The sequence below is a fragment of the Leptosomus discolor genome, chromosome 9 (assembly GCF_034619465.1).
Source record: "Leptosomus discolor isolate bLepDis1 chromosome 9, bLepDis1.hap2, whole genome shotgun sequence".
Classification (NCBI taxonomy): Eukaryota; Metazoa; Chordata; class Aves; order Leptosomiformes; family Leptosomidae; genus Leptosomus; species Leptosomus discolor.
The window spans coordinates 36485377-36512952 of NC_141399.1; the positions used below are offsets into that span (position 1 = coordinate 36485377).

General features: G+C 44.4%; 1 protein-coding gene across 1 annotated transcript in view; it reads right to left on the bottom strand.

Annotated features, from left to right (window-relative positions):
* Positions 1 to 1083: 1083 nt before the first annotated feature.
* The window catches only part of SH3BGRL (SH3 domain binding glutamate rich protein like), a 35273-nt gene continuing 8780 nt past the window's right edge, over positions 1084 to 27576 (bottom strand). Inside the window, exons 2-4 of the mRNA XM_086470021.1 lie at positions 11099 to 11284; positions 7846 to 7926; positions 1084 to 3669 (exon numbers count right to left, since the gene is read on the bottom strand). Coding sequence (XP_086326147.1) covers positions 3637 to 3669; positions 7846 to 7926; positions 11099 to 11284 — 300 coding nt within the window. The 3' untranslated portion in view covers positions 1084 to 3636. The remainder of the gene's footprint in view (positions 3670 to 7845; positions 7927 to 11098; positions 11285 to 27576) is intronic.

Consider the following 27576-nt stretch of genomic DNA (forward strand, 5'->3'; position numbering starts at 1 on the left):
CAGTGTGTATGTGTGTGTACATATATACAGTCTCTTACCAGTAACTGAACTGCTCAAGAGCTGCTCTTACTTCGCTACTTCTGCTGACTGCAACTGTACCTCAAGTTAACCCACTCTGGGCTTTGTAAAGCGAACTGACTCTGAATGAAGACCCTTCAGTCATTAATTGGTAGAAAAGTTTATTATTACAGTGCACACCATTGCAATCTGAAACAGCAAGTTCAGTAAACATTATATGCACACATGCAGCTTGGTTTTTAAACAGGTTTTTGAAAACTGTTTGTATTGAGCTTTACATTAATGAATAACAATTTGGGGTTTTAAGACTTTATAAACAAGAAAACCAGAGATTTTTCTGGGTTATACAAGTGAAGTGTATGTACAGGGTAAGCTGATCTTCTAAACGGCAAGCAAGCGGCCTTCTCGCAAACCACTCCATGAAGGATTAAGTTACTGGTTTCCTTTGGAGGATGTGAATTGAAGTCTGCGATTTGGGCAAATTAGGGGCTGAGAACGCACCTTCTGCAGCTCTGCAGAAGATCATCTTGGTGGTGCAAAACTTCAGCATGTAAAGCTCAAAAGAATGTACCTGCTGGATCTACCAGGCAAATAGAGAAGGTAAAAATGAGTAGTTTTAGTTGAAAAATTTATCCTACACTGCCCTCTGGCAACACAAATATTAAATAACATCGTTCCCCTGCTGTGAGCAGCATAAAGCAAATCAATCAGACATTGCAAAGACAGCAGCGAGACTGCCCGGCAAGCTCCGCTGGCACGGGGCTGATGTGCCCCATCTGCTTTCGGTTTGCAACTGCCCTGGGGAAAGCAGATTAATTAGGAAGCGTATTCAGTGCTCTCCTAAGACCCCAAAACTCCGAAGACTGTTTTGGGTAGGTGTATCCTAAGTAAAACGCATTAAGGTGGAACAGGCGAGAGCTGCAACCCAACAGCCGTAACATGCAGCAGCAGTGGATGCATTATGGTCACCTTGTACAGATCCTGCCCTTGTAACGAGCACCTGAAAACTCCCCTTCAACTTACGGGGCCACTTCAAACCACAAACAAAACATGCAAACAAGTCAATCGTGTGAGAAAGCATTCTAAAACAATTTTATTGGAATGATACAGGAATGGTTAATACACAGGTTAAATCCTCAATGCCTGCCTTCTACATAGGAAAAAATAAAGAAATGAACAAATGCAGTTCTTGCGCCCATCATTAACCTAACACAGGTAAGGGAAACAGAAAAACAGCATATAGGCAACAGATTCCTAGCACTCCTAAATCCATGCAAGGTATCTGCGTCAAAATGAATGTGAGTTTTACACGCAGTCCCACAACAAAGACATATTTTGGGTATTTTTCAGTTTGTGTCGGTGCCTTGTTCCCTGGACAAAGGAATAATTCAGTCTGTCTCAACAGAGCTTTCTTAGGAATGCCAATACAGATTGAACGCTGCCATATGGCGAGGGGGGGACACCAGACGAGGGAAGTGACTTTGCTTTCTTAAACTTGGCAATTTTCTTGACCGCCAGAAACAGAGATTGACCTCGTTTCAGAATGTTTTGGGTCGCTGAACTGACAGAATTTGGCAGCGACTTTCAATTACAGCTTCTCCAAAATAATGACGGTAATTCACAAAACTTACACCGTGCTTTCCTTGCACAGGAAACACAGCAAATTGGCATGAGTATAGTGACTTGTGTGTCAAATTCCACTTTCTTCACAAGACTTCACTTCCTTTTTCTTACATACTTTCTCAAAAACTTGACCACTAGTTTAGGCACAGATTATGCCAATATTAAGAAAGAAAAATCACCTCAGTTCAGAAAGATGAAATCATAGTGAACAACAAAAATCAGACACTGGATTTAAAACATACCCTAACTTCCATCCCCAAAAGAGCCTACAAATAAATTTCACTCCATTTTAGTAATTACTGATAAAGCCTGTTAATGAAGAAGCACAAATGCGTGTGTTAATCTCAAAGGTAAGGCAACATTAAGCCTTTTGATACTGTGCTTGCTTTTGTAAGCACAAGCTTCAAACTGCCTCCCAGTCTCCCAAATCAGAAGAGATAAAACACGAATTAAATGTCATTTAACTTGGCCCCATGCTAGAGTCCGCTCACTTGGACATCTGTGGAAGTTTCACCACAAGCTGTCTAGAAGCAGAGCTGCTCTCCAACCAAAGCAACTAGCTGCGTTTCTCTTTTCACAGATGTTGACGAAATCATCAGTTGAATGATGAAGTGAATTCAACAAAAGCCCCAAAGAAATGTTGGTGAGGGAAGTATTTAACAGGATGATCCTCTAACTATAGCAAGGACCAATCATCTTTCATACTGTCTTTTGATCCTTTGGGGGAATAAGTACATTATGTGGTGAAAAATGCATTTTAAATTCCCAACACACTTTTTAAACCTGTTTCTTATCCTTCAGGGCACTTGTAATTACTTGTATTTTTGCAGAATACGGCAAGAAATACAGACTACCTCATGAGCACTGGGAGAACAGACAGGTTAATATTGCACATGGTAAATTCACCAATACAAGATACTAATAGAGTTGCAATTCCTGTAATAGCTTCATGATATGGCAATAGCAATGGAAAAAAAGGTTTTAAACCTTAATAAAAAAAGTCTTGCATAATTACAATAGTTCTTGCTGTTCAAACATTAATTTCCTCATTTGAAAAAATATTATATGAATCTAATGACTACTTGAACATGCAGTAAGATGCCTAATGTTATAAGCAGTGTGAACTGGTATTTTTGTAGAGAAATACATTAAAGGCTTTCACCCTTACACAGGTAAGGAAATGCCATTTCTGGCTGTTTTGGCTTATTTGCAACACTGCCTGGGAATTAGCGCATACGTCACCGAGGTGCACTGAATCTTGCACGCAGACATGTCATCGAGTCATGCTTAGGCAGCTGTGTGATGAACTTCCCAATGGAAAGGCTGTCCATTACCCAAATCCCTTTGTCAAAAGAGCCCACACGGATCACTTAAATGAGAAATACCTGGCATTATTTTTTTTTTATCATCTGTACAGTGTGTTACAATACAAATCTTAAATAACCATTCTACAAAAGAACAAACACAACTTTCAAAAGTGACTACAATGGCTATACCACACGATACCACCTACAATTTCACCTGAAACCAGAAAAGACACTGAAAAATTACTGTGTAACTCAGTAACGTTTTTGAGGCAACTCAGGCACTAAAGTTAGTATCCGACAAGGTTTTAGACACTGTTGCTTGTTTTCCTTATTTTACATAGCTGGATCTCTAGGTATAACCCCATCTGTATTATTAGTACTAAAATAGTTTCTTGAAGTTTACACCAAATGGATGAATTGCCAAGACAGTTTGAACTACGTGAAAATCATTCATGTCTAATTGCTTCAGTTTCCTATGCTTCCAACTGTGTAATAACACACTCTGTGCTATCTACCTTCATGTTCACATTTTCATCTTGTGTTCAAATTTGTATTAGATACAGTGAATGCTGCAAGCACCAATCAAATGTTAGAAATCACATCTATATTTCTTGAAGCAGAGACAATTGTACTATTTTATAAAAAGCTGTGGAAATTCCCTTTACAGAACATTTAAGGCAGTTGAAATTCATGCTTGCTGCTTTGCCAGTGCTTCAGCTTCCTGAAATGGCAGAAGAGAATTACATATATTAGTACTTTATGAAAGGTGACAACTTACACCTGTGTTAGCATATGACATAACAACAACTGCGGCAGTATGTGATTAAGAAGTGAGCAGCACTGAACCCAAGTCAGGAAGAGTCCCTGCTGCCTATGATGACGTTATAAAACAAGTCCCATACAGTGCTGGCTTTAACTCCAATTCTGAGCTAGCTCAAGTAGGACCTGCAGGAATACTCCAACCACTGGCCAAGGCCAGTTTTGACCATGAAAGTTTAAAACAAAAGAAGACAAGATACAATGAGTTATCCCTCATTTCATGTTAGGACATGAGAACTATTTAGAGACCAAAAATTATTTGAAGAACTGTGGTTAAATGGAAAAGGAATTCTTTATTGATACAGGTCTCCACATTAAAAAAAAAAAAAAAGAAAAAAAAAAGAAAAAAAAAAAGAAAGAGGTCTCAGCAGAGATGCAATTTACTTTCTGACCTAAACCCTACCAAATAACCAAAAGCCACCATTAGCCTTCCAGAAGGGTGACGGGAGCAGCCTGCGAGTCCTCAGTCAGACCCAGCTCAGAGCTGATCCAGCATAAGACCCACACGTGAGCTCCGTCCCAGGGCTGGCAGCAGGTCTGTCCTGGCACTGGCACTGCTGAGTAACCCCAGATCCCCGCGGCGGGGGGGAAGCCAGCCAGAGGGGACACACTCCCTGGAACCGCTCCTGCCCACCGCCTGCTCTCCATGCCCAGGGCTCACGATCCACACCTCTTCTGGGGACCTTCAGCTCCATGAAAACATTCCTATGAAGCTTCTGACTGAAGGAGCAGCTAAAGCCGTTAGCAGGCATACCAGCTAACCTCCAACAATTCTCATGTTTCAGAAGGAACACTAAAAACCAATAGCCTGCATTTTTCAGTCTTCTTTCAGCCTTCGTAAGGTGGGCACACATGGGAACAGAATGACAAAAGAAGACATGCAAAAGGCATTTTTTTCTGAAGATAGTTTCTACAAGTGTACTGCTGACTGAAGATTAATTACTTCCTCGCAGCAACATGGCCTACAAGAAGCTGAACAGTCACAGTGCTCTCACTGCAGCACTTCATGGTGGACAGTGTGGTTTATGTTAAAGGAAAAAGTTCAACATCTGCTAAACTCAACTTTTATGTAACGGGGTTGTTTGCTTTTGTGATTGCATAGAAATACTGAAGATAACAGACTCAACAGTATGGTTGTTAACATGAGCCACTACACTAAACAAATAAAAAACAAGAGGAGGAAGGACTAAGAAGGGAATTTCCAAGAAGCCTGTAAGCCTTGTAAGAGAGGGGACACAGTGGGTGACCCAGCCTGCAGGGCAGGAAGTACTACGCATATCTCCCTTATCTTAGACATGGCGGATCACTCTGGTTTTCCTGGCTATGTGCCCAAGCGCCTCGAGTCATGCTGCCATTTAACTCAGGGCGTGGGAACAGCCCTGTTGGACCGCTGGCTTGGGTCCGCTGCACTCCCGAACTGCGCTCTGCTCCTCTGGCCGCACGCCGCGGGTCAAAGAGCAGAGCCGGGATGTCACCGCACAGCTGTGCTGCTCATGCAAGGGCATCCTATCCATTCATGGCAGAAAAGGCAGGTGAAGAATGAAGGAAAGATTAAAAAGTACAAAGCATGGAAAAAACCAAGGATGTCTAATATTGTCTAAAAGACAAGTGTTCTTTGAATGGTAAGAAAGAGGAGATGGTTCCCTTGGCTTTGTAACAACTCCCATGAACCAGTCGTGGGCACTACAGAAGTGACATCTAGCTCTTTTTTTTTGTTCCTCCCACCCCCGAAATTGCAAGACAAAGTATGTATCTTCAAAACAGGCAGCAGTAAGCTGGAGAGGATTCCTGGTATTTCCCTCATCCCCAGGAAAGTGGGTACAAGTAACTCAGAGAACATGCTAACCTATTTGTCTTTAAGGTCCAACTCTAGTTCCTTTGTGTGGTTCTGCAAGTTACCTGGGAAAGACTCAGCTTTTCAGATTTGACACTATACTTCTTTCATACTTTTCCTCATTTCTCCCTCAAGGCCCCTCACTGAGCATGCTCTCAGTCCTTAAATAATTAATCACAGCCTTTAACTCTCAAAGACCTCTCCCTTTAAAACATGCCCACATTGCTTGACGTGGGGATACTTGGGATAAACGGAATGCAACCTCTCCCAGAGTTTGTAGGTCCAATTGTACTCTCAGTGCCCAAAGCACAAACCAAAGCACCAGGGCTCAGTAAACAGTTACGTGCATTTCCCATGCTCACTTCTGAGCCCTTTGTGTTCAGCATTAATATTGGACCTTTGTGTTCAGAGTCAAATCTCTCATAACACCATTTAACAGAGGTTTGCTGTCAAGGTCCTCTCTTGCAGTTGCAGACAGGTTGATCCCAGACTCCTTCCATTTTATATAGCAAGGTATGCAGATGCAATGTCATTAACTACAATATTATGTTCAAGCTGGATGCAGCTCTGCCATAAATGCCAATTTCAGCATCTACAAATCAGTTTCTCCTCCTCAGCAGCAGGCAATCAGCTTGATTTGACATCGTGTCATTGTGGGATAGATACCAAAAGTCAGACCAACAGCAGAATGCACTGGGTACAAGGTCACTTACGCAGAGTATCTTCATCAGCTCAAACGCACCTCCCCAAGCTGTAGCAAGCAATACGAAAATTCAGCAGAGTGCACCCACGTTATATTTCTCCTTTTTAAAACTCACCTCCTCCTTAGGTGAGGACAGAATCAGAGCATCCCTTAGGAGAGAATCAGAGCAACCAGCAGCCATGCAGACTGCTTCGGCAATCTGGCAGGTTAAGTAAGCAGTGATGTTCAAACGTTACAGAGACAGATGACCTGTTTCATTAGGGCAGCAACTGCTCTCCAGCACCACTGCACTCCCCAGACCTCGGCCGCGAGGGGAAACACAAAGGCTTCCCTGCGTCCCGTGGTCTCAGGGCTGCTTTCCCACTCCTTGGATCTCCTCCTGTGCTGTGCGGATGTTCCGAGAAATAAGATTTACATTACTATGGCACTGTGTGCAGCTGCCCTCCTGACACCGGTGACGCATGATGCTGGGGCACGTATCACAGGTTTTGCCTGTGCAACGCTCTGTAAGAGGCAGTTTTTCCTCACTACAACATTCATGTTAGTGGAGCCACTGCTAGAAATTCGTTTGGCTCCCAAAACTGCTTCAGTCTGACCCACAACTTGTAATGCTCACTACTGATGGATCATCCTCCACCTTTAAAATTAGGTCTTTTAGTGATGTGCACAGCATGACCTTAAACTCTTACATGAATAAAGTTGAAAGGAACCGGCGTGTTTATCCACTGGAACAAGAAAGCTGGAAGTGACCTGGAGGATCCTGCTGCTGTCAACTGAAACGTATAAAGCAGGCTTGTCCTATCCTATCAAAATCAAAGGGAGAATTCCAGCCCATTGCATCCCCAAAGAATCAACCCAGTTTGTAACTGGCAAAGGAAAACAAGGCTTCAGATAACAAGCTGGAGGAAAAAATTACTCTGAAGCAAGACCACATTAGTTCAAAAACAGTGACTCTGGTTTCAAGGTATTTTCTAGTACAAAAATCTCAACAAAACTTCACATCAATTTTTTTTTTTTCACTGAACTGAAATAATTCTTTGGTTTTGTGACAATTTTTTTTTAATGTACATTCCTTGTGCATTCTTCAGTGCAAATATTAACTACTCTTTCACTTGTTCCCAGAGTGTACAATAAAAAAAAAACCAACCAATGGTAAGAGACAATTATTACTAGTGAAGAACCTGACCCAGCTCTTCTTTCCAAAGCAACAAAGGCTCTTCCATTAACTTAAAAGAGCAGGGTAGCTCTGCAGCAAGGATACCAAAAGAGCATCTGTACTGAACACTGAGTTTTTCTGGCGGAAGGAACAGGAGCAAGGTGCCTCCAGGGTACACAGCATCCTCTAGATTAAATGGACATGTAACAACAGCACATTGCTGTAATGTTGAAGCCTGAAAGTTAGTCTCTGGAGACTGAGTATCAGACTAGCAGGTAGATTGATTGGGGCAACCACAGAACACATAAAATATCCTACTGTGAGCAGAGAAGAACAAGGTGTAAAACACAGGTTGTGGTTTACAGTGAGAAATGTGCACACCTACCTTTGAACCAGGTGGCGCAGTCAAGCCTAAAAACGCATAGACCGCATTGTTCTCTCGTGCTTCAAAGAAAGCTTCGTAGTCCTTCACCACGGGAGTCAGGGATGGGGGTGGAAACAAAAGACAGAAGTATGACTCGTCAGAAATAATCGCAGCTTAATTTGGTGTGTTACCCAATCTGCACCCAGCCAACTGCTTCCTGCGGCTGGATGCAAAACCCAGAGCATCGCTTCAGGTATTTATCACTAGCCCTAATACCATAGCAGCTGTATGGACTGAAAAGTGACAACCTGGGAATTTCACTACCTGTAGCAACAACATGCTGCTGTGAGGTGCTTCTGCCTTTCCCGGAGGGACAGCCTCCACAGCAAGGTAGTTGTCACTGGTCTGGCAAGGATGTCCCTCTTGCAGGAGTGGGCTTGAGCCCATATCTTGTCATCAGAAACACTGAAGTCCCCAGATGCCATTGCTGATTAGTGATGGTAACTGTGCAACTATGGGCATTAACTCTTAAGCCTGTTAAAAGTTAAATTTAAACCTATAAACTGAGAGTACATCCTTTCCCATCATGTTTCCCATTAATGATGAGTCTACACAAATGAAGGAAATCGGGTGGCACTGTTCCTTGTACTCACAGTGCACTACAGGTGCTCTAAATAAGCACACACCCACTTCCCAGGAAAATAAAGGTAAAAACAATGATATAGTAAAAGAAATACCAATGATTCCTTCTCTGCCCGTTTTTATATTTGAGGCAGAATGCAGTGCTGTACAGAGTACAAACAACACAGCTTAGTTGTCTGCTAAGTTAGGGAAGAGCACGCAAAAAGCCCACAGCTCAGCAACAGCAGTTGCCAAACACTGACCAAGGAACCCAGATTTGTGCAAGTCCACCATTGTCCGAGTTACCACATACTTCCCTCTCTCCGATTTCCAAACTCGGCACCTATCTGTCCTACGACTTTCCTTCTCTCCCTTTTTAACTTGAAGCAACAGTACCAGCTTCCTCCAGCTTCACTGGGGAATGTGTTGATGCAGGAGTCCTGGCTGAGAAACCCAAGGCAAGGCAGCAGCTCAGAGCAGGCTCAGTCTCGGGCTGAAGTCAGGGAGAGAGCTGCCATTAAGGGCACGCTGCTTCGCATGCCCGTCTGCCTGCTAGGCAAAAGCCTGAGAAACAGCAAATGCTGCTTGAAAACAGCAGTGTGTTCAGAGCAGGGGCAGCTCTCAGAAGAGGCTGTTGCAGCTGGAACAAAAGTACAGGGAATAGCGGATTCAAGCTGCCTAGAGATCAGGGATGTCAAATTATTGTTGGATTTGTACATGCAGCATTCGGGTGCTAGTTTGACAAAAATGTGTACGGTTATGTTAAATCCTCCCTGAAGCCCTTCCGTTGACAGTACTGGGGCTGCTTGATAACAAAGGGGTTGTTTATCTTGCTACTGCACAGTCCAGCAGTCTGCTTTGTAGCATCTACCAGGAAAGGAATGCCTGTGACTAAGGAGCAGGGTTCATGCCAGCTTGCATGGCATCTACATACAGTTACAGCCTTTCTGCTGCGCACAGGCCAATAAAAGTCAATTTGCTCATTCCTCTGCCAGTTATGCTGCACCAGATGAAACAGGGAAGTTCATGCTTGAGATGAATCAGATAAAGACATAAAGAAGTTCAAGTGTGTGGGCACAGAATTAACTTTCACAATCCTGAAAGCTAAACTGTAGTAACTTGAATCCAGCTACACAAAGTGACCAAACTTCAAAAATTCAAAGTGACAACAACCAAAATTTTGAACCCATAGCAAGAACTGATCTGAAGCATCTATACCCCTCTCCCCAAAATTACTGTATTCAGAGCTGTTGTGGGTTGCAGCTGGGGATACATTTGAAGCATCTCTGATAAGCGAACATCCAGATCTAAGTGCGTACAGCTTTTTCTCTTCCTGTCCCACACCACTGCAGAGTACAGCCTCATTCTGCTGCACAGCTGCAGCAATGCAGCAGAAAACTGGCAACATTTCGCTGATAAAGGACAACTGCACAGGGATCTGCTTGCATCCCCACAGCTCCTGTACACCAAGGGAGAAAGGTGATACTGTTGCAACTGGACTTCCTACTGGAATAGAAATATTTGCCTCTTTCTGTTTGTTTGTTTGTTTTCAAGGAGAAGTAACTGAGCAGAGATTTTCGGTTCCTTGTGACTAGCCCCTTCTCAGCTTTCAGCTGCAGACAACTATTGATCATTATGTTTAGTCGCTCCAAACCAACCTTTTTTCCATGTCACAACCACAGTCAGTAAAATTTTGAGAGCCAAGTGGTATGTTAGCTCACTGCGGATGTTGTTTCAAGTTCTGCTTTTATTACAAGCAAGAAAAATTCCTGGTGCATTGAGAATAATTTCTTTCAGCAGCCACAGAATCACCTTGCAAAGGTCCAGAACTGGTAGGTTCTGACTTACAGACTTTGGATGTCAGAACCAGGCTGCAAAATGACTTGGAAACCAACACACAGCGCCAGAGGAATGCATAATGTGAGCTCTTTTCAGAAGATATTAAGTTTTAAAAATAAAATTAACAGTTAATCTAATAATCATTCAAGCATGGCCTGCTGAGTAGAAGTGCTGCAGGGCAAGTTACTTTTGATCAAGCATTAAAATAATTACAAGTAGGAATTGTATTTGCAACACTAGTTTTAATCTGTGCAAGGCAGTGGAGTAAGTTGTTCATTTTTGCAAGCAGTACTCAAAAACTGATCCCAAGAAGGATCAGAAAACTGATTTATGATCATGGCAGCAATCACTTCATACAAGCACTTCTTTGGGAAGATGAACAGACTATGGAGTGATCTGGGATCCACGTGTATCGGTAAACCCCACCTAAGGTTGGTGCAACAGTGTCAGATTTCTCTGAAGTGTTAGTTCACAATTAAGGTGAACATGAGAATTAAAATGCCTGTACGCTTTCAGAGACATAACAGGGGAAAAAAAAATCTCATTCCAGTAAACAGCACAATGATCCCAGAATCAGGAGGTCCAAATTTTAATCTCTCCTCCATGGCAGAACTGGAATATTCAAGAACCAATCATGATTAGAAGCCCAAGAGGAGGGGCAAATGCCTAACACCTTCCACGCCCTTCACAGTTTGCATGCTTGAATGTACAGCTGGCCAAGCCCTTCCCTGTTGATCCCAGCAGCGAAACACAGGCTATGGCAGTGAGTAAGGACTGGGACGAGAAAAGATGGAGACCTGGAGCCATCCCTTACCCCGAGGTACCGGCTGTCATTGAAGAGCCGGGGTGGCAGAGGGTTCCCGCTTGCTGGCCGGCTGTCTTCAGGGACATTCTCACGCATCCATTTCCTATTCTCCTCATTGGCGGCGATATCCTTTTCCTCAAATTCAATTTTGTTGGCTTCCAAGAAGCCTAACACATCTTGTTGCTGCTTTTTAATCTGTCACAAAAGAGGGAGGGGGGAGAGAAAGCAAACAGAATCAGTCAAACCATTTTTTCTGCTGCCGATTATGCAATTCCAGGGTTTCATGTGGAAACAAGGGGGTGCAAAATGGGTTGAAGCTGGTAGTGGCAAGAAAATTCTTAGAATAAAAAAATGTCTTCTAAAGAGTCATCTCTGAGCCTTGACTTGGCTTAGATTGAACAGGCTGAAGTCTAAAGACACTGTCCTTATATACATGTGAGTGTTATGAAACTTAAGGGTCTTCAACCAAAAGCAAAGACGTGAGCAGTCCCCTGGCAGAGGCTGTGTTGGCTGGGCTTTACAATTAACTCAGGGGAATGTTGTTTTTTCATGTGCAGTCAGGTTTGCTGGAGGGACACTGGAAGTACAACCTGCTTCTTTCGTGCCCCTGGAAGCACAGGCTGAACCCACCCTTTCCAGAGCCCAGGTTTTTGTCCTCCTCACACAGGCTATGCATCTCGCTGCTGACTTCCCAACAGAGATCTGATCGAGTCGTCATTAACAGCAAGATCCCAAAGCCATTTTGGCTCATGTTTCTTCGGACAAAAAACTCCAAAACACCTCTTCTGCTCTGCTCCAGGTTTCAGCAGCAGCAGGTATGGTCTCTGAAGACCCGAGACCCCGCATCCCCCATCCTTGCTCGTCTCAAGGAGAAGTCTCAGGCAGATGACTGCACAGGCTGGATGAGATCCCACACCTGATGCAGCCCGCCCTCTGCACACTCCCACAGCACCCAAGTGAAAAGCAAGATCTATGCAGCAAAGACTGTGCTGGCTTTTTACAGGAAAGGTGGTTTTTATTACTGTCACATATGAATTATTGACTTCCTGATACAGAGATGTTCTGCTTATGCTCTGTTCTTCCTCTACTTGACTTTACCACCATAAAGAAATTACAACCATGCACATCCTGGCAAACAATAAAAAATAGTATTTAATGGGAAATTCGTTCTCTTCAAATTATTCCCTTCACTATAAAACCAGTCCAAGGCCTAGCTTTAACCTAGCTCGGTGCAACAAAAGCAGCACTTCATACAGATGTTGCACTGCTGCTAATTCAGGTCAGCCACCAGCTTCCCCAGCAGCCTCTCCATATACGGCGAAGGGAAAACAGGCAGCTCCCGGCAAGCAGCGCCGAGGTCAGGGCACAGCCAGCCGAGAACCAAATATGGTGCCTACACCCCTGTCTCGCACAGCCCCGCACCCACGGGGCACGGAGCTGGAGGGAGGGTGCGAGGTTGTGGTGTAGGAAAGGTGCTGCCGTGGAAGGGTGCAGTTTGGGAGAGCAGAGCCTGGCGTCTCCAAAGAGGCGACAGCTATGCCTTGGCAGTCTCTAACCATCCGCTGGCTCGTTCTTTAGCAGCTCCTTCGGAGCCATCACTGCTGGCTGCACAACAAGCCATGACAGGGAACCAGTCCAGGTTCAGCTAGGTCCTGGGTGGGGTGGTTTGGTTTTAAAAATCCTGGATAGATAGATCTCGCTCTGCATCTAGCTCAGTATAGTGCAAAGGCACCAACCCTGCTCTCCTGATGGAGGAAAAATGTGCTCCCAGCTTCAGCAAGGAAGCCGCTTGCCCAGGGCTGCAAAAACCAACATAATTCCTCCTAACACGTCAGCAGAGGAGACGCTGAAGTCGATTAGCGAGAACCTTTCTACCCTTAAACAGAAAAATATTGCTGGGTATTAGCTAATTTTCATCATGGCTAAAAATAAATAAAAATGGACAAGTTAATACCACCCTGAGGAAATAATTCATGTTATAGGCTGCACAGAAAAACATTTCTCAGCAGACTCGAATATACTAGTAAGAGATTTCTCCACTCGCCTTTAATAACAGGGGTCACAGCAGGAGGGAGCAGTCAGGGGAAGTTTTTCTCCATCGTGCCATACAGCTCAGAGGAAAAAAAAAAAGCGACCACTTCCTTCATGAACTATTCTGCAGAACTAAAATAAGGGAAAGGTCTTTGTAATTGTAAACTCCTCTGCCACTGGTCAGTATGTAAGGCACCATACTGACCTGAGAATAAATGGAATTTTTTTCCCCAAACTAGTAGCATTTTGATTAACCATTTCCCACCATTTGGGAATTACAGATCCAGCTAGTTTTCATTAGTCTCAGCTCCTTAACTTGGCCAAAACCTGCTGCTTAGTGAAAACACACTTTGAGATGTCCCAGAATTTTTAAGAAAAACAAGAAACCCAAGTCTTTACCCAATCCACTATTAAACTATACACTCTGCCATGTAAAACAAGAGCTCTAAGTTTGACAGTAATTAGCATTTTGATCTCCCAAGAAGTCTCTTTTTCAATAATTTTTATGATTAGATTGCCTCCTAGCTGTACACACATCCTTACACTCCTCACAGCATCTTAGCTGGGTTTCAAGTGCAACCCCTTCACAGGCAGACTCTGCATATCCAGTCCTTTCACGCAGCACCCAGTCTGGCAGGGCTGGACTACTTCAGCCATTATATTCTTCTTCAACATGAAGAAAACGTCTCTGGCTTCCCTATGTTGCCATTACTTCATACGATGAACTTAAATAGTTTTCCTCTTAGACATAGGTTTGCAAAACATCTCTCTCTGCCACATTGCCGGTTTTGCTCTATTCTCCCAGCTTCATGGAGCAAGGACAGTCTCTACATTGTTTTCTCAGCTACAGGTAGCACAAATCAGATCTCATGTCCACAATCACAGCTCTGAAGGGCCATCACAGCAGAAAACCCTCTCTGCTTGTTTATGAAGAGCGAGCAAAGCTGGAAAGGTATTTTTTCTGCTAGAAAAGGCACCATGTGGAAGGTAAGCACGGCAGTTTGGTCTCTGCACTGCTCTCAGTCCATCTGTGGTCAAAGACGGTAGTTCTCTAAAGAATTATAAAGAAAAACAAGGAGCTGCTGCTGCTGCACGAGTTATATTAGTTTGAAACTCTAGTTTTCTGGCCAAAGAAAAAAAAAAAACCAAACTTGAGTTGGATGATTAACAGGCAACATCTTCCTCCTGGCTCCTCAGAAGAGTCTTCTGATCACAGTGACAAGCGCTTAGACAAGAGCATTAAATGCTCCAGCAAAACACAGCCCCAACTGCTGGGCAGAACAGATACCGAGCTGCCCGATCGCTTTATTTTATGGAATTTTATTTAGAAAACTTCTATTAATCTCAGACACTGGAATACCACAGGAAGTGCCTAAAATAGAGCAAGAGATGCCTGCTGCTGCTTCAGGGTATTACTCGAAAGGGCATATGCTCTCCTTAGGACAAGAGCCTGGAAGATAGTTCCTGCTGCCCATGTTTGGGAAGGAGCAAGGAGCCTTTCATTCAGGATGCGCCTGTCAACACGCAGCACTCACTTCCCAAAAAAACTTCTCCCAGTTGCTTAACCGGGCGCGAACACTGGCCAGCGCCGTTCCAGATACCACACCTCGTCCTACGCAAACAACTGTTGTGTCTAAAGCTATTTTGGCCTGTTAGCTGCAGCTAACTGCAGTTCGCAAACACGAAAATCCTTTTTATACTGAGTGCTCCTGACACGTTTTGCAGGGCAGAGAGCGCCGGTGGAGAGCCGGGAACGTGCATATAGTCAGCATAGGAGCTGGGGAGCCGAGAGCAACGCCTCTGAGGCAGGGTCCAAGGGCACTGGTGAGGCAGGAGGACTCCTGGATAGACACAAAAGCACAAGAACAACAGAGAAATCACAGACAGGGATGAGTAGGAAGGAGGCCATGGGAAGAAGCGGATAGGAATGAGCAAAAAGGGGAAAATCCCAGGGGTGGAGGTGGGATGGAGACAGAGGGATGGAAGGAGAAGTGGTGGGGTGGGGAGCAGCAGAAGTCAGCACCACTGAGAGGAAGGGCCGCATCCTGCTGGAGCTCGCTGCTGCCCTGCTTGGGGAAATAAAGTCCTTGTGAAAGCCAGTTTTGTCCAAAGGTGCCTTTACCCCCAACCCCTGGAAAAACACACCTGGTTTTTCAGCCTGAACACACTGATTCACGCTTCTTGGGGCATTCTTGGGGGAAAATCAGCTAAAATTAGGCAGGTGAGTGGAAACGTTATATTTTGCTGATGTTCCTAAGATAATGTTGAAACAGGTAACCAAATTAATCTATTTTCACTTCATTGTGGGTTTCAATGTCTGTTCCAGAGACAGAAATAGCTTTATGGCAAGTTATTGGTGGTTAAGCCAAGTCTCACCACCAAGCTGTAATCTTCTACATACAAAATCCACACGAGCAACACTAAAAGCTGATGCTTCCAGCAGACTTTTTTTTTTTTTAAGATACCCTTGTTTATCAAGAGTCTCTTGCCTTCCAGTTACAAGCCAGTCACGAAACACTAAGCTATCAACAGAGCATGTGCATGGAATAACTTTATGAAAATGAGTAGTTTAGGATTATGAACAAATATTGTCCCTCACTTGAATATATATTGGAAGTTAAATTTACTGTTCCAAGATCTAAGATCACATCAGTGGAGGACGTTGATAATGCAAGAGAACCACATCACAGCTGCCAAGAGCAGAGACAGGTGATGTTTTCCAACAAATCGCAGTCCATTGTTTTAAATACTTTATTGAAATGAACTTCAAAGAAATTTCTGTCTTATTCGGTGTACACGGGCTTACACATAGAAAATAACAGCCTAGTTTGCACTACTGGCAAAGAAGGGGTTTGGGGTTTTATTTTAAGTCTTGTTATTTTTTCAGTTTATAAATAAATTCCTTGTTGGACAATAGACATGTTTTGGAAATCTATTTATGGACCACTGGAACCCAAAGGAAGTTTACAGTTTGAGCACTGTGGTTTTGATCACACAACAATCTTCCCTGGGCCACAAAGCAGCTGCAGCTCTGTCATTCTGGCACTCACAGTCTCCGCCATCTCTGGGGGTCCTGTGTCCTGACCTCCATGCAGGGAAAAAACACAGATATTTTCTTTCCCCCCCCCCCCCCCCAAAGATGTGATTAAATAGCTCACACATTGTTGTGAGGATTTAAAAGAACTTTAAAGAGATTTCCTATAAAGTTCCCAGCCATGGTTTTATCATTGCTTATAGCACGAAGCTCCTGCAGAACGTGGGGCCGGAGCTGCCTCTCCCAAGACAGCACAGCTCTCTCCCTCTCTCACAGCCCAGAGCCAGCACCAGGACAGCAGAGAAGCAACACCTACAGCAGATCTAGATCTTGCACACTTCTCAATTTGGTTTAAAGAAAACCAGCTTTAAAAGGTTTTTTTACCATTTCCAATTCCAGCCTTCTGGGTTCTAAATAAGGAAAAGCAACTACATCTTTAAAGCAGTTGTAATTTAAACCACTGATGGTTTTAAACAAGTCGTTTCATCATTAGAGGGGCAATTCTTTAAATCACAGGGGATAGCTGCTCTGTGCAGAAAGGTGAAAAAGTTCAAATCCCCAGATGATGCTACCATTTGTAGCCACACTTGTAACATCCCTTCTTCAAACGGTTCAGCACCTTTTGAAAAATGATAAGCTTAAATTTAAACAGTGAACGGGAAAGGCACAGCTAAGAAATGTTCCGCAAACTCCAGTGGCAGGCAGCAGCGCCATCCTTTCGCTCACTGCAGCCAAGGTGAAAATACCCAGAAATGGGTTTTCTTTGGAGGGAGCAGGGCAGCATGAGGAATGCTGTGCTGCTGCCAAGACAAATTAACTTGCCGCGGGGCATCCCACAGGCTGAGCCGCACACTGTGGCTTTAGGACTCGACCACCTCTGCTGCTGTGGCTGGCTAACACTATGGCTATTCATTGCCACTTTTTGGAATTTAAAAAAATAACGGGGTTTTTTGGTTTTGTTGGGTTGGGTTTTTTTTACATTTCTCATCTACTTTCTAAAATTATAATGCCTTCCTCATGTGAGTTGCTACTGCAGAAGCTATTACTTGCAAATTAGTTGCAAAACACTTATAATTTCGCCTCCCAGTGCAACATAATTTGTAGGAGTTGAACAGCATGGCAGCTCAGCTATGCAGTTAAATGTCACAGATTCCTGACGCCCCCCCCCCCCCCAGCTTGTTCTCCACCCCCAGGACACCACAGCAGGACTCCTTTCAGAGACAAAACACCTCCGAGCAGGCTTGGTCCTGGCCTCCATCAGTTTTCTCTGGTTTTACTCTAATACTCAAGAAGCTGTTTGTTTTATAAGTGTTTTTGTTGGTTTTATTCATATGAACAAGCCAGATTCCCCCCCCCCCCCCGCCCCCATATTAGTTTAAAATTCAGAGGTGCCAGTTCTGGTGGTGCTGCTGGTCGTCATCCACTGTAAATGGCAGTCAAAGGGTGGGAATCTTGCAGGCACCCACAGCAATGACCTCCTTGATCAGAGTTTTGGGGGCTGTCCCTGAGGTGTCTCCCAGCAATTTGTGTCTCACCCTTACTTCTCTCTGCTTGGTGGAACATCTACCTATTTTTAGGTCTGGGCAATTATCATTACAGAACTCAAACCACTTCTTTGTTCTGGCTATTTTAAGCTGCGCATTACACGTAGTAATGTCATCATTCTCTCTCTCAATGCTTGGTTTCTGGTCTGGAAGGAATGAGATGGAGGACAAACACAGTAAAACCACCATGAACTTATGTGACCTAAATCAAACACAGGAGGCTGGAAAAGCTCATGCTGTACTTGTGCTGCCCTTCCCCCCGCCAGAAATTAGGCAGTGTCCAGATGGGCTCCATATGTACTCACTCTTTCCCTCTAGGGCCCTTTGGGAAAGCCCATGGCACATCAAAATGTATTCTGCATTGCTGCTACAGCAGCCCTCTCTTGATGTGGTTTGCCCCCAACAGCTTAAAAGTTGTTTATTTGGACATTGTTCTCGCCACCGGGCACCCACCAATCCCGAGCTGCATTAGCACCACATGCCAGCTTCAGACCCAGAGCAGGAGGGAATGGGCCCCAGCTCACCGCAAGAGCAGCAACCAGATTCCCATTTCTCATGTGTGGTTCCGGAAGACGCTTTTTAAAAGCAGGAAAAAGTCCTGGGGTGGAAGGATGCAAAAGGACCACCACTCAAGAGCAAGGCTGGGGGAAAAATCCAGGCTACTGAAAGGTTTTCGCAACCTAACCTGGAGGTTGCATCACAGCTGGAAGCACGTGGTCTGCTTGCAACGGGGCATTATGGAGGCATAAGGTACCACACCACAGATCAGATTCTGCAGCACAAGCCAAGAATATAGCTAGAACAAAGGACAAAGTCTGTACTTCCCAAAACAAGACCACAACTTGCTCCAGAAACAGTAGAAAGTTACATAAATGGAAAAGCTGATTCATGAGAACAAAAATAAAAGCTGCTCTTATGGATTGTAATGCCATTGTAAGTGCACTCATTCGATAACCCAAGGCCCAAAAATCTGTTAAATCCCACACCAACAAAACCCAAGTCAAAATATCCTAGTGCATTCAACAAGTTTTTTCCTACCAGAAGAACCAAACATGAAAGTTAATGTCACCTCCGCGTACTAAAGTCCTGTCAGGACTGATCAGGATTCTTAGCGGATCCCAAGGCTCTTAGGGACCCAACTCCCACTCACTTTTATTTACTCTTTGACACCGACTGCAAAGAGAATAAAACCCTCGGTGGGAGTTTGGCTTTTAGTCCCCTTAGCCTGCTTTGGAAAGTCCAGCCAGTAACAGAGGCCTGGCTCCTCTTTTTGATACAGCCCAGTACAGCAGCCTGCTGAGCAGGTTCCCAATTGCTGTGTCACTGACTGGATATTGAAGTTCAAGGAATTAGTTAAGAAAAAATAAGAAACCTTTTCTCTATTGCTCCAAAGGAAAGAATAAAGTAATATAATCATCATTTGGAAGAGACTAACTTGGAAAACTAATCTCAGCCTAATTCTGTTCAGAAGCACAGGAGAACACTAAATACATTCACTTACGCTGTGACACAGCATCCAGAGTTGAAGTGACCCCCACTGGCGCACTGTTTCTGAAAAGCTGCTGAGCTGCCCACTCACCTTGGTCAGTGCTCAGCACCGAGCTGGATGGTGCCTTTGCACTAATTACGTGTGTACATGCACTGTGCACGTGTGTACACGCCTGAACGGAGCGACAGCACACACAGCGCGTGCTCAAAGCAAGGACTTTTGCGCCTCGTAAAGTGTGATACACAATTAGGAAAGGTAACGGGGTAAATACTCCTAATGCCTAGTTTCCATCGCCACTGGAAGCACGTAGGACAGCGTTACTTCCCACCCAGGGGAGATCCAGGTGAGTACTCAGTGCCACACCACTTCAGGGAGAGGTGTAAATGCAGTGCGGTGAACAGGGTGCATCAGGAGTGCAACGGTTGTGGAAAGCAACTGCTCAGAAACAGGTTCCAAAGGCTCTTTACAGTTACACTATGTGGTGATTTGGGCTACTTGTCACTTGGTACCTACAGAAGTAGACATCTGCTAGCAGAATGCCAGGCTGGAGTACCTTAAGCAACCCCTTAAGCATGCTGTGGGCATAACCACACAAGCAGTTGACAGAAGCAAATCTGTAAGAAGTTCAACTTTGTTAGTGTGGCATGATATGAACAGTCAAAAATACTCACAGACTCCAATGGTATAGAGTCTTTCATTTAAATGTACACAGGATTCAATTTTAACACTGCAGCAGCATTTTTGAATGTCACTAGTTTTGTGTCAGACATGTGATACAGCCAATTCTACCAAAGCTCTGTTATAGTCAAATTCTAATAAGAAAGACACTAAAAGGCCATAAATAGATCAGAACTGACTTTCTGCATCGCATCCAATGTCTGTTTAGCTACTTTCCTCCAGCAGTGGCCAAAAGCAGATTCCTTTGCCCATTAGTCAAGTAAGAGGACAAGAAACATTTCCTTATTTATATCTTCTCAGCTTCTGGCAAACAGCAGTAGCAGCACTGCCTAATGAAGCCTTGATTGCTTTTTAATGTGTTTTAAGTTTACTTTCTATGAAGGCACCTTAAGGATCAACGTATTATCACAGCTTAAGTAATATCCAAGCACCAGGGGACTGGGGGGTGAATCCATTCATCCTGACATACCTGCTTGTCAAAAGACTGCTGTGGTACTACTGGGTTTCAAACACACAGAATACCTTATCATCGGCAACACCTGAAGACAATGTATAAAAGTACCATTTAATAAACTTCAGATTTTGTTCCAGTACATGAAAATGGTTGTCTGTCAGCTGAAAACACACCTCTTTTCCTACTGAAGCCACCAAATTCAGAAGCAAATTTTCCTCTTTTGGCTGCGAGGAAAAGGAGGGTGACATTGTGCATTATCCTTTAACTCTCCTCCTTACTGGCGGCTCCCCGGTATTTTTTTTTCAGTCACTCATTTAGCATTTCCTGACCTGCCAAGCCTCATGTACCACATCGCCAGCATCCTGCTTGTTTTGTGGAGTCCAGCTCACCACAAGTCTACCAGCCAGATGCACAAAACTCACAAGAGTCTTCTGGATGGCCGTGCAGGTCAGATGCAACGTGCCTTTAGTCAAGATATCTGTGTCCTCACCAAAAAAAGAAATTAAACATCCCTCTACTCTCTGCTTTAGATGTTTGTATTAATTCTGTGAAGTGCTTCAAAAGAGTGACTATTGCCAAATCAAAGTTACGCAGAAGTCAGGATGCCAATGTCCTTCTCCATAGCAGCAATTGCCTGTTAAATGACTAGAAGCATGGAAGTAATAAAAAACATTATTTCAAGGTTTTATCACAAATAAGGATTAACTCATTGTGCTACATGTCTCTCACGTGTTTCGCTTTTCTTAAGGAAAGGTTTTCCCTAGTTACTTGTGGCTCCTCAGCTGGAAACCCATTCAGAGCTCATCCTAGAGGAAGGAGCTGGTTAAAACTGAGAACTCCAATACAAAGGAATTAATTTACTGTTGTGATCTGGTTCAAATAACCAAAGATACAGAAAGCTTTCCATCCGGGCAATGACTGATACTAGTGACAAAAGTGCAACAAATAAAAAACCTTGGCTGCACCATATGTCTGAACATCTCCCACCCCCCACCAGAGATGTGGAGGAAGCCTTTTTACACTCTGTTTCCACACACATGAAACCCAAGATGCCCAGCAGCTGGGCAAGGGAGGAGTTAAAACCCAGCCACACGAAGGGGCTGGCAGCACCAGAGCTGTTACTAGAAGAGGCACCAAACCTCGCTAATTCATAGACAACCTAACAGCCTGAACACAGAAAAACAGTGAATGCAAATGAAGGTTCCAACTGCTGAACACTGGGCGAGGTGTTTCAGATCTGGAGAGGTGTCAGACTCACACTTCTCCTCTCTCAAAACAAAGGATCTGTGCTTGATTTAGAACACGGGGGATGCCTGACTACTGCTTCACTCTCTGCTCATGCTGGACTTCAGGCCCCTGCGGCCGCATCAAGAGTGTCGAGCAGCAGGATTCTTCCCTCCCTTCACCTGATTTCTGCCAACAGCCCCACCAGGAGCCCTGTCTGATTAAGGATGAACTCTGCATTTGAAGCAGCCCAGTGTCTCTGGGCACTGGCAGGCAGCAGCTTGAAACTCAGTCACCCAGACCCCTCTGGTATCAAAAGCAGGGGCTCTGCCCAGGATGCTCCCAGACCTCACCCCCTCCAGTGCTGGGTCCAGGGATGACTATCCAGGAGAGACTGTTGGGGAAAGCACAGCTCGTCGCTGGGACTGTGTATGTTCAGCCTGAATAAATCAGTTATGGAAAGAGATCTTCTCCTTGAACTCCAAAGGCTTTTCTCCGAGCACGTATTTGCCTCTTCTTGCACCAGCATATGCCTTGGCGCGGCTATGTGGAGGTCTGAGTCGGAGAACCTCTTCCAGTCGCACATCAGTATTGTTTTGGGGGGCCTCAACCCAGCTGAGGGGGCTGACATGTGGATACTTGCGCCATCACAAGGAGAGGCACAGGGCAGGGAAGGGCTGCCTCTCCCAGCAGCAATCCCGACTGACAGCAGATATCAAACCACAGCCTCAGGCCATTCCTGATTCAGGCAACAGGAAGAATTTGCAAGTGCAAATATTCACATATCAGGATTTTTTCTCATTTCTTTTGTGACTAGACTACTGAAGTTAGCCAAACAAAATTATCTTGCAAAATCAAGCTTCCAAACCTAAGCCTCCCCTTGTCTTGCTTTAGATGAGAATGTAAAGAAATGTTGATGTATTGCAAAGCCATAGCTTTAACCACGTGCACTGACACTGTCCACGAACCACTGCAGCACCCGGAATTGTCATAATCAAAAGGAAAACACCACCATTACAATACAAAATAAATTGACCCTTGGCAATTTTCTAAGTCAATTTTGTGGCATTTGACTTTCATAAGCCTGAAAACTGCTCGTCTGGTCCAAAACCAACAGAGAGCGAGCTTCCTACAGCGGGAATACAGGCTCCATTATCTCAGTTATCCGTTAACAAAGCATGAGCAGCAGCAGAATATGAACTCCTCATTTATTACGCACAGTTGTTTTCTGCAGCAGACTTGGAGCTCTGCAGGCTGTATCTCCCTGAACTTCTAACGCGTGCCTAGTCACAGCATCCAAACTCTGCGCAGGGTTAAATAAAAACAAACAACTGCTCCTCCCAAAAACCAGCATAAAACAAATGTAACTCCTGAACATCACAAACACGAGGGTGGCAGGAAAAGCAGACAAAGAACCAAATGCACATGGCATTATCCTGCAGCGAGCACCGGGCTTCCAAGACTACCAAGGAGAAGGAAGCGCAAACCTGCTTAACATTGCCTGCTTGACAAAAACTGCCCCAGGGTCTGCAACGAGCTCATGAGGTATCAGCCAGAACACCTCCAGCAACTCCATTTCTCCAAGCAAGGTTTAAGGTTAGCAGGAAAGCAGAAATCTAACGACAAACCTGTTGTCACAGCTTCTGAATTTTCCCTCATGGCTCACGTTCGCAGAGTTAGTTCTCTGGCACAACTCGGACAGAACAGCAGAGAACCGTGAGCTTCGAGAAACCTTGTGTAACGTTCCTACTTGCACACCAACAAAGCTGTTCGGGTTAGTGCCAGTACTAAGTGCCTGGACCTGGTCCATCCCCACAGGGAGGAGATGTCAACCCACCACTGCCAGACCTGGGAGCAGCCCCACAGCCACTCGCTCCCCACCCATCAGCCAGCACATGGGCTCTCTGTCACCACTTCATGTCCCCTTTTCCAGACAGTGCCAGCTGGGTTAGCCATGATGGAAGGTGGTTTGTGCTCACCCCCTCCTTTGGCCCTGTGATGCTTAATGGGCAACTCAGGGAGGACCTGACCAGGGGGGCAGCCTCCAGCCACAGCCTCTTCTCCTGGCATGACTGTTCCATGTATTGCCAGTGTCTCTACAGCCTCAGCATCTTACTGTACTCTCTTATCTAAGGCATAAAACAGTCTCGGCAAACAGGAGCTTTTACTATGTGGAAGAAAAAGAAAAGTTCTTAAGTCTAAGCTACCTCTGTCATAGGCTCCTTGAACAATTCTGAATGCACCCTTTGCCTCTCAGAGCTTCTGCTCCTAAGCTGTTAGTCAGCAGGAATAATTATTGTCTCAAATCACTGCTTATTTACTTTGTTATTTGGGTTAGAGATCGTTTCTGGGTGTTTCTACAAACAGTATCAAATAAACCACTGCCCAGCCTCATAGACAGGCTTTACACATTGACTATAATGCAATTTAACCCACAGAAGACTAATCTCCAAGATAATCAGGCTCAGTATCACGAGATGCAGAAAACTCTCTGGACCATGACATATTCCTAGATATTCAGAAGTTCTCAGTGTGGCTGAGAAAAACGGGGGAAAAGGCACTGAGCGTGCCACTGAAAATCTGACTACTTGCTCTAGAAGCTTTAAAAAGAGCTTCAGTCCTGAAAGTCTGGACCTCACCACCGTTGCCAGGTTCTGAGTCTGTTTTTTTCAGCCAGTCTCTCTCCAAAAGCCAGAAGAATATTCCTCCTTTATCTTCATTTCATAGAGTGCTCCAGGACAAGTCTTACTAGTCCATGCGATGTTGGCAGCAACTACACCCTATAAAAAGTGGTGGCTGTTATTTTACGTCGGTTAAAACAGCACAGGTCCCACCTTGCTCCACCCTGAAACTCCAGTCTCCCGAGTCTGCACAGCACTTGGCTAATACTTACTGGGGAAACAGCCTGAAAAGATGGCCTGCGATTCACACACATCAGAGAGAGCAGAGGGCTACAGTTTGGGGTATTTCTTGAAACAGCTGCTAATGGAATTATTTTTCAGAATCTGTAGATTGATGCTGGCGATGAGAAGCCCTGCATGGCAAGGAGAAGAGAGAGGAAAACCAGTGTTTGTTTTGTTTGTCTGACGAGAGCTGAACTCTGGTTAGGAAAACGAACACACAGACAAGTATTGCACAAGGCTCCTGTGGATTGCAATAAAAGGAAAGTTTATTTCCTGTATGGTTTAGCACACTGAGAGACTAAGTTAACTGACAAGACTAAAAGTTTACAGCGTTAATTGTTGTTTCAATGCCTTTACAGTGCCAGGCATTTATTATCTTTAAATAAAAAACTACTTTAAGAAGAAATATGACCTCAGGGATCCTATGCTAAACCCAGGTGCTTCTGATCTGTATTACTTTATGTCTTTGAAGAACTCACATACCACAGACATTATTTAGCAAAAGAGTCTTTTTGATGACTGCTATTCTAAAACTAAACTAAACCAGTTTTTCAAGAGAAGAAAGCTTTTCTCCCTGAACTAAAATAGCTAAATATCATAATACAAAGGAAGAGGGGATTAAGAGAAAAGCTATGGATTAAATACAAGCTTTCCTCCTCTTTACAAAGAGTCAGGCCATACATGACAGAAAAGCAGTTCAGTACAGCCACACCGACGAAGGACTGAGCAGACAATAGTCTGTATCGGCACCGGCTTTCTGACCGGTTGATCTGCCTGGGTACCATTTCAAGTGCATATCACCCTGGGGGCCCAGATCCCCCCTTCATTTTAGCACATATTTGGACAAAATACTTTCATTTCAGAAACTGTATCTTTAAGTGGGGGAGAGAGGGAGATAAAGCTCACAAGAACTGGCCACATTGCGGTTTCTAATACTTTCGGTAGCTGAAGCAAGAGAGGAGTTGGCCAATTTCTGCGTGCAATAGCCAGGGAGGCCAACGCCTGGGGGTTTGCTCTCAAGAGGACTTCTCAGGAGACATCGTGACGTCACTCTTTACAGGAATTTTAAAAAATGGAGCATTTTCCAACACAGCAAGGTCCTTCCCATCAACAAGCTATTCCCATCGCCCACTGCATCACTGCAGCCCAAAGGGAAATGCTACCTTCCACCCTTGACCAAGAGCACTAATGCAGATGCTGCCCACGCAGGCAGGCACGGCCACTTACAGAGACACAACCTGGAGGCCACTTTGCAACCCCCTCACCATCTTTGTAAGTTTTTTAGATTGCTCTTGTCACCATGGTATCTGCTTTTTTCTTTTTAACCACAAGTGTCCTTCTGCCTCTGTGCAAGCTAGCATCCGCATACCACAATCAGAAACTAAGACAAATACAAACTACATTTTATTTTTTAAAAGATTAAGTCCCCCAGCTGTTTATTTGCTGCAGTATGGAGTTCTCCAGGCCTGGGCAAGCGGCCAAAATAGCTTCATTCCCCTGATGTTCTTCAGTCTCAGCCTAATGCTCGACGGCTGGCAGTGTGAGGTGATGGCTACCCTAACGCCTTCCAAGCTGCTAATTTTGGTCCCAAATCATTATATGGAAGACATCACCGTCTGTCCAGCTGCTCCACAGTTTATACAGGTGTAAATTCCTGAAAGGAACATTCCCCGAGATAGTTTTATGGGCCTACTTTCATCTTTTCACAGCATGCACAACTCAAACCTCAGTCATCTGCAGGTGAAATGGAGGCCCTCATGGCTACCTCCTGGTATATTTTAATGTGATGAAAAGAAACAGAAATTTAGAAAAAGATTGCTCAAGTACAAAGGTTTCATGGACTTAGCCACCAGAACCATGAGACTTGCTTATCTGCATTACAGGGTAGAAAGGAATTTCCAGTTCTTAATCAGGATTATCAGCTCACTAACAAGTAAGTTTGCAAACCTGCCCCTTTTTATCTTTTTATTTCTACTCACATATATTGTATTTCCAGGGGCGAGGGGGGGGGGGGGGGGGAGGGAATCCTACATCTATTATCCATAAATCAGCTTCACTTGAACTTCATTTCTGTAGATGTCCAGCGAGAACATTCTGGGATATATTTTTAATTCATTCACGGAGTTATTCTGCTCCTCTCCCGGTTGCTCTGCAGCTGCTGCTCTGCCCAAGTACATTTGCAACATGTGCACAGGAATGATCTTGGATAAGCAGCATTAAGTATTTCCTAAGGAGTAAAATCTTGTCCTGCTGTAGGCCGTGGTAAAACTCCCAGTGACATTAGCACAGCCCAAGGTTGAGCCTCTGAGGTGAATACAGACGTGTTGTTTAAACCTGCCTGGAAACCACTACTCTCACAAAAATGTGCTTTTATGTGAAAACTATGATTATTCTCCCCAGAGGCTGCCTGTTTTCTGTTTACATTGGGCTTTGGCAGTGTATTTTGACCTATACCTAAGGCAGGTGGGGTTTCTGATGCACCTACCTTACTACCTAGGTCTAAACATGACATATGTCAGCATCTGCTGTTCACGCTGCAAAATCACGTTGGTTTTGGAATCACCTGCTGTCTGTGTCACCAAGTGCTGTTTCATATGTAAGAAATGTTGAGATTGTGACCAGCGATGAGACGCCTGAAGAACAGCCATGCTCACTCCTGCAAGCTCTCACTCACATCTCCCTGTCTGCCCAAGAGCCCAGGAAAATGAGTGACATTTCAGCTTTGATTAATGGAAACCTTTCCCCAGTCACTGCTGAGCACAACAACGAACTCAAACCCCAGACAGAGAGGCTGTGTATCAGGCTGCATGGCAGAGCTACCTTCATGCTGACTCTCCCAGTTAGTAACACCCCAGTCTGGTTCCCACAGTGCATTTCATTACATGTAAAATGGAAGATCTAATGCCAAGTCTTCCCTATGCAAAGTCTTACTCAACGTCCGAACCTTGAGATTTCAGTGTTTTATCTCTCATCAGAAAGTTTTGAGCCTGCCAGCAGCTATTTCATAACAGCTTCATACAACATTTTTTACAGCCTTGTCCTCAGCTCCTGAACTGAACTGCAGTCGCTCAGAAGGAAACCAAGAGAATAATTATTACTGTCTTCTGCTTCCCCCCACACCCCCAGTTTC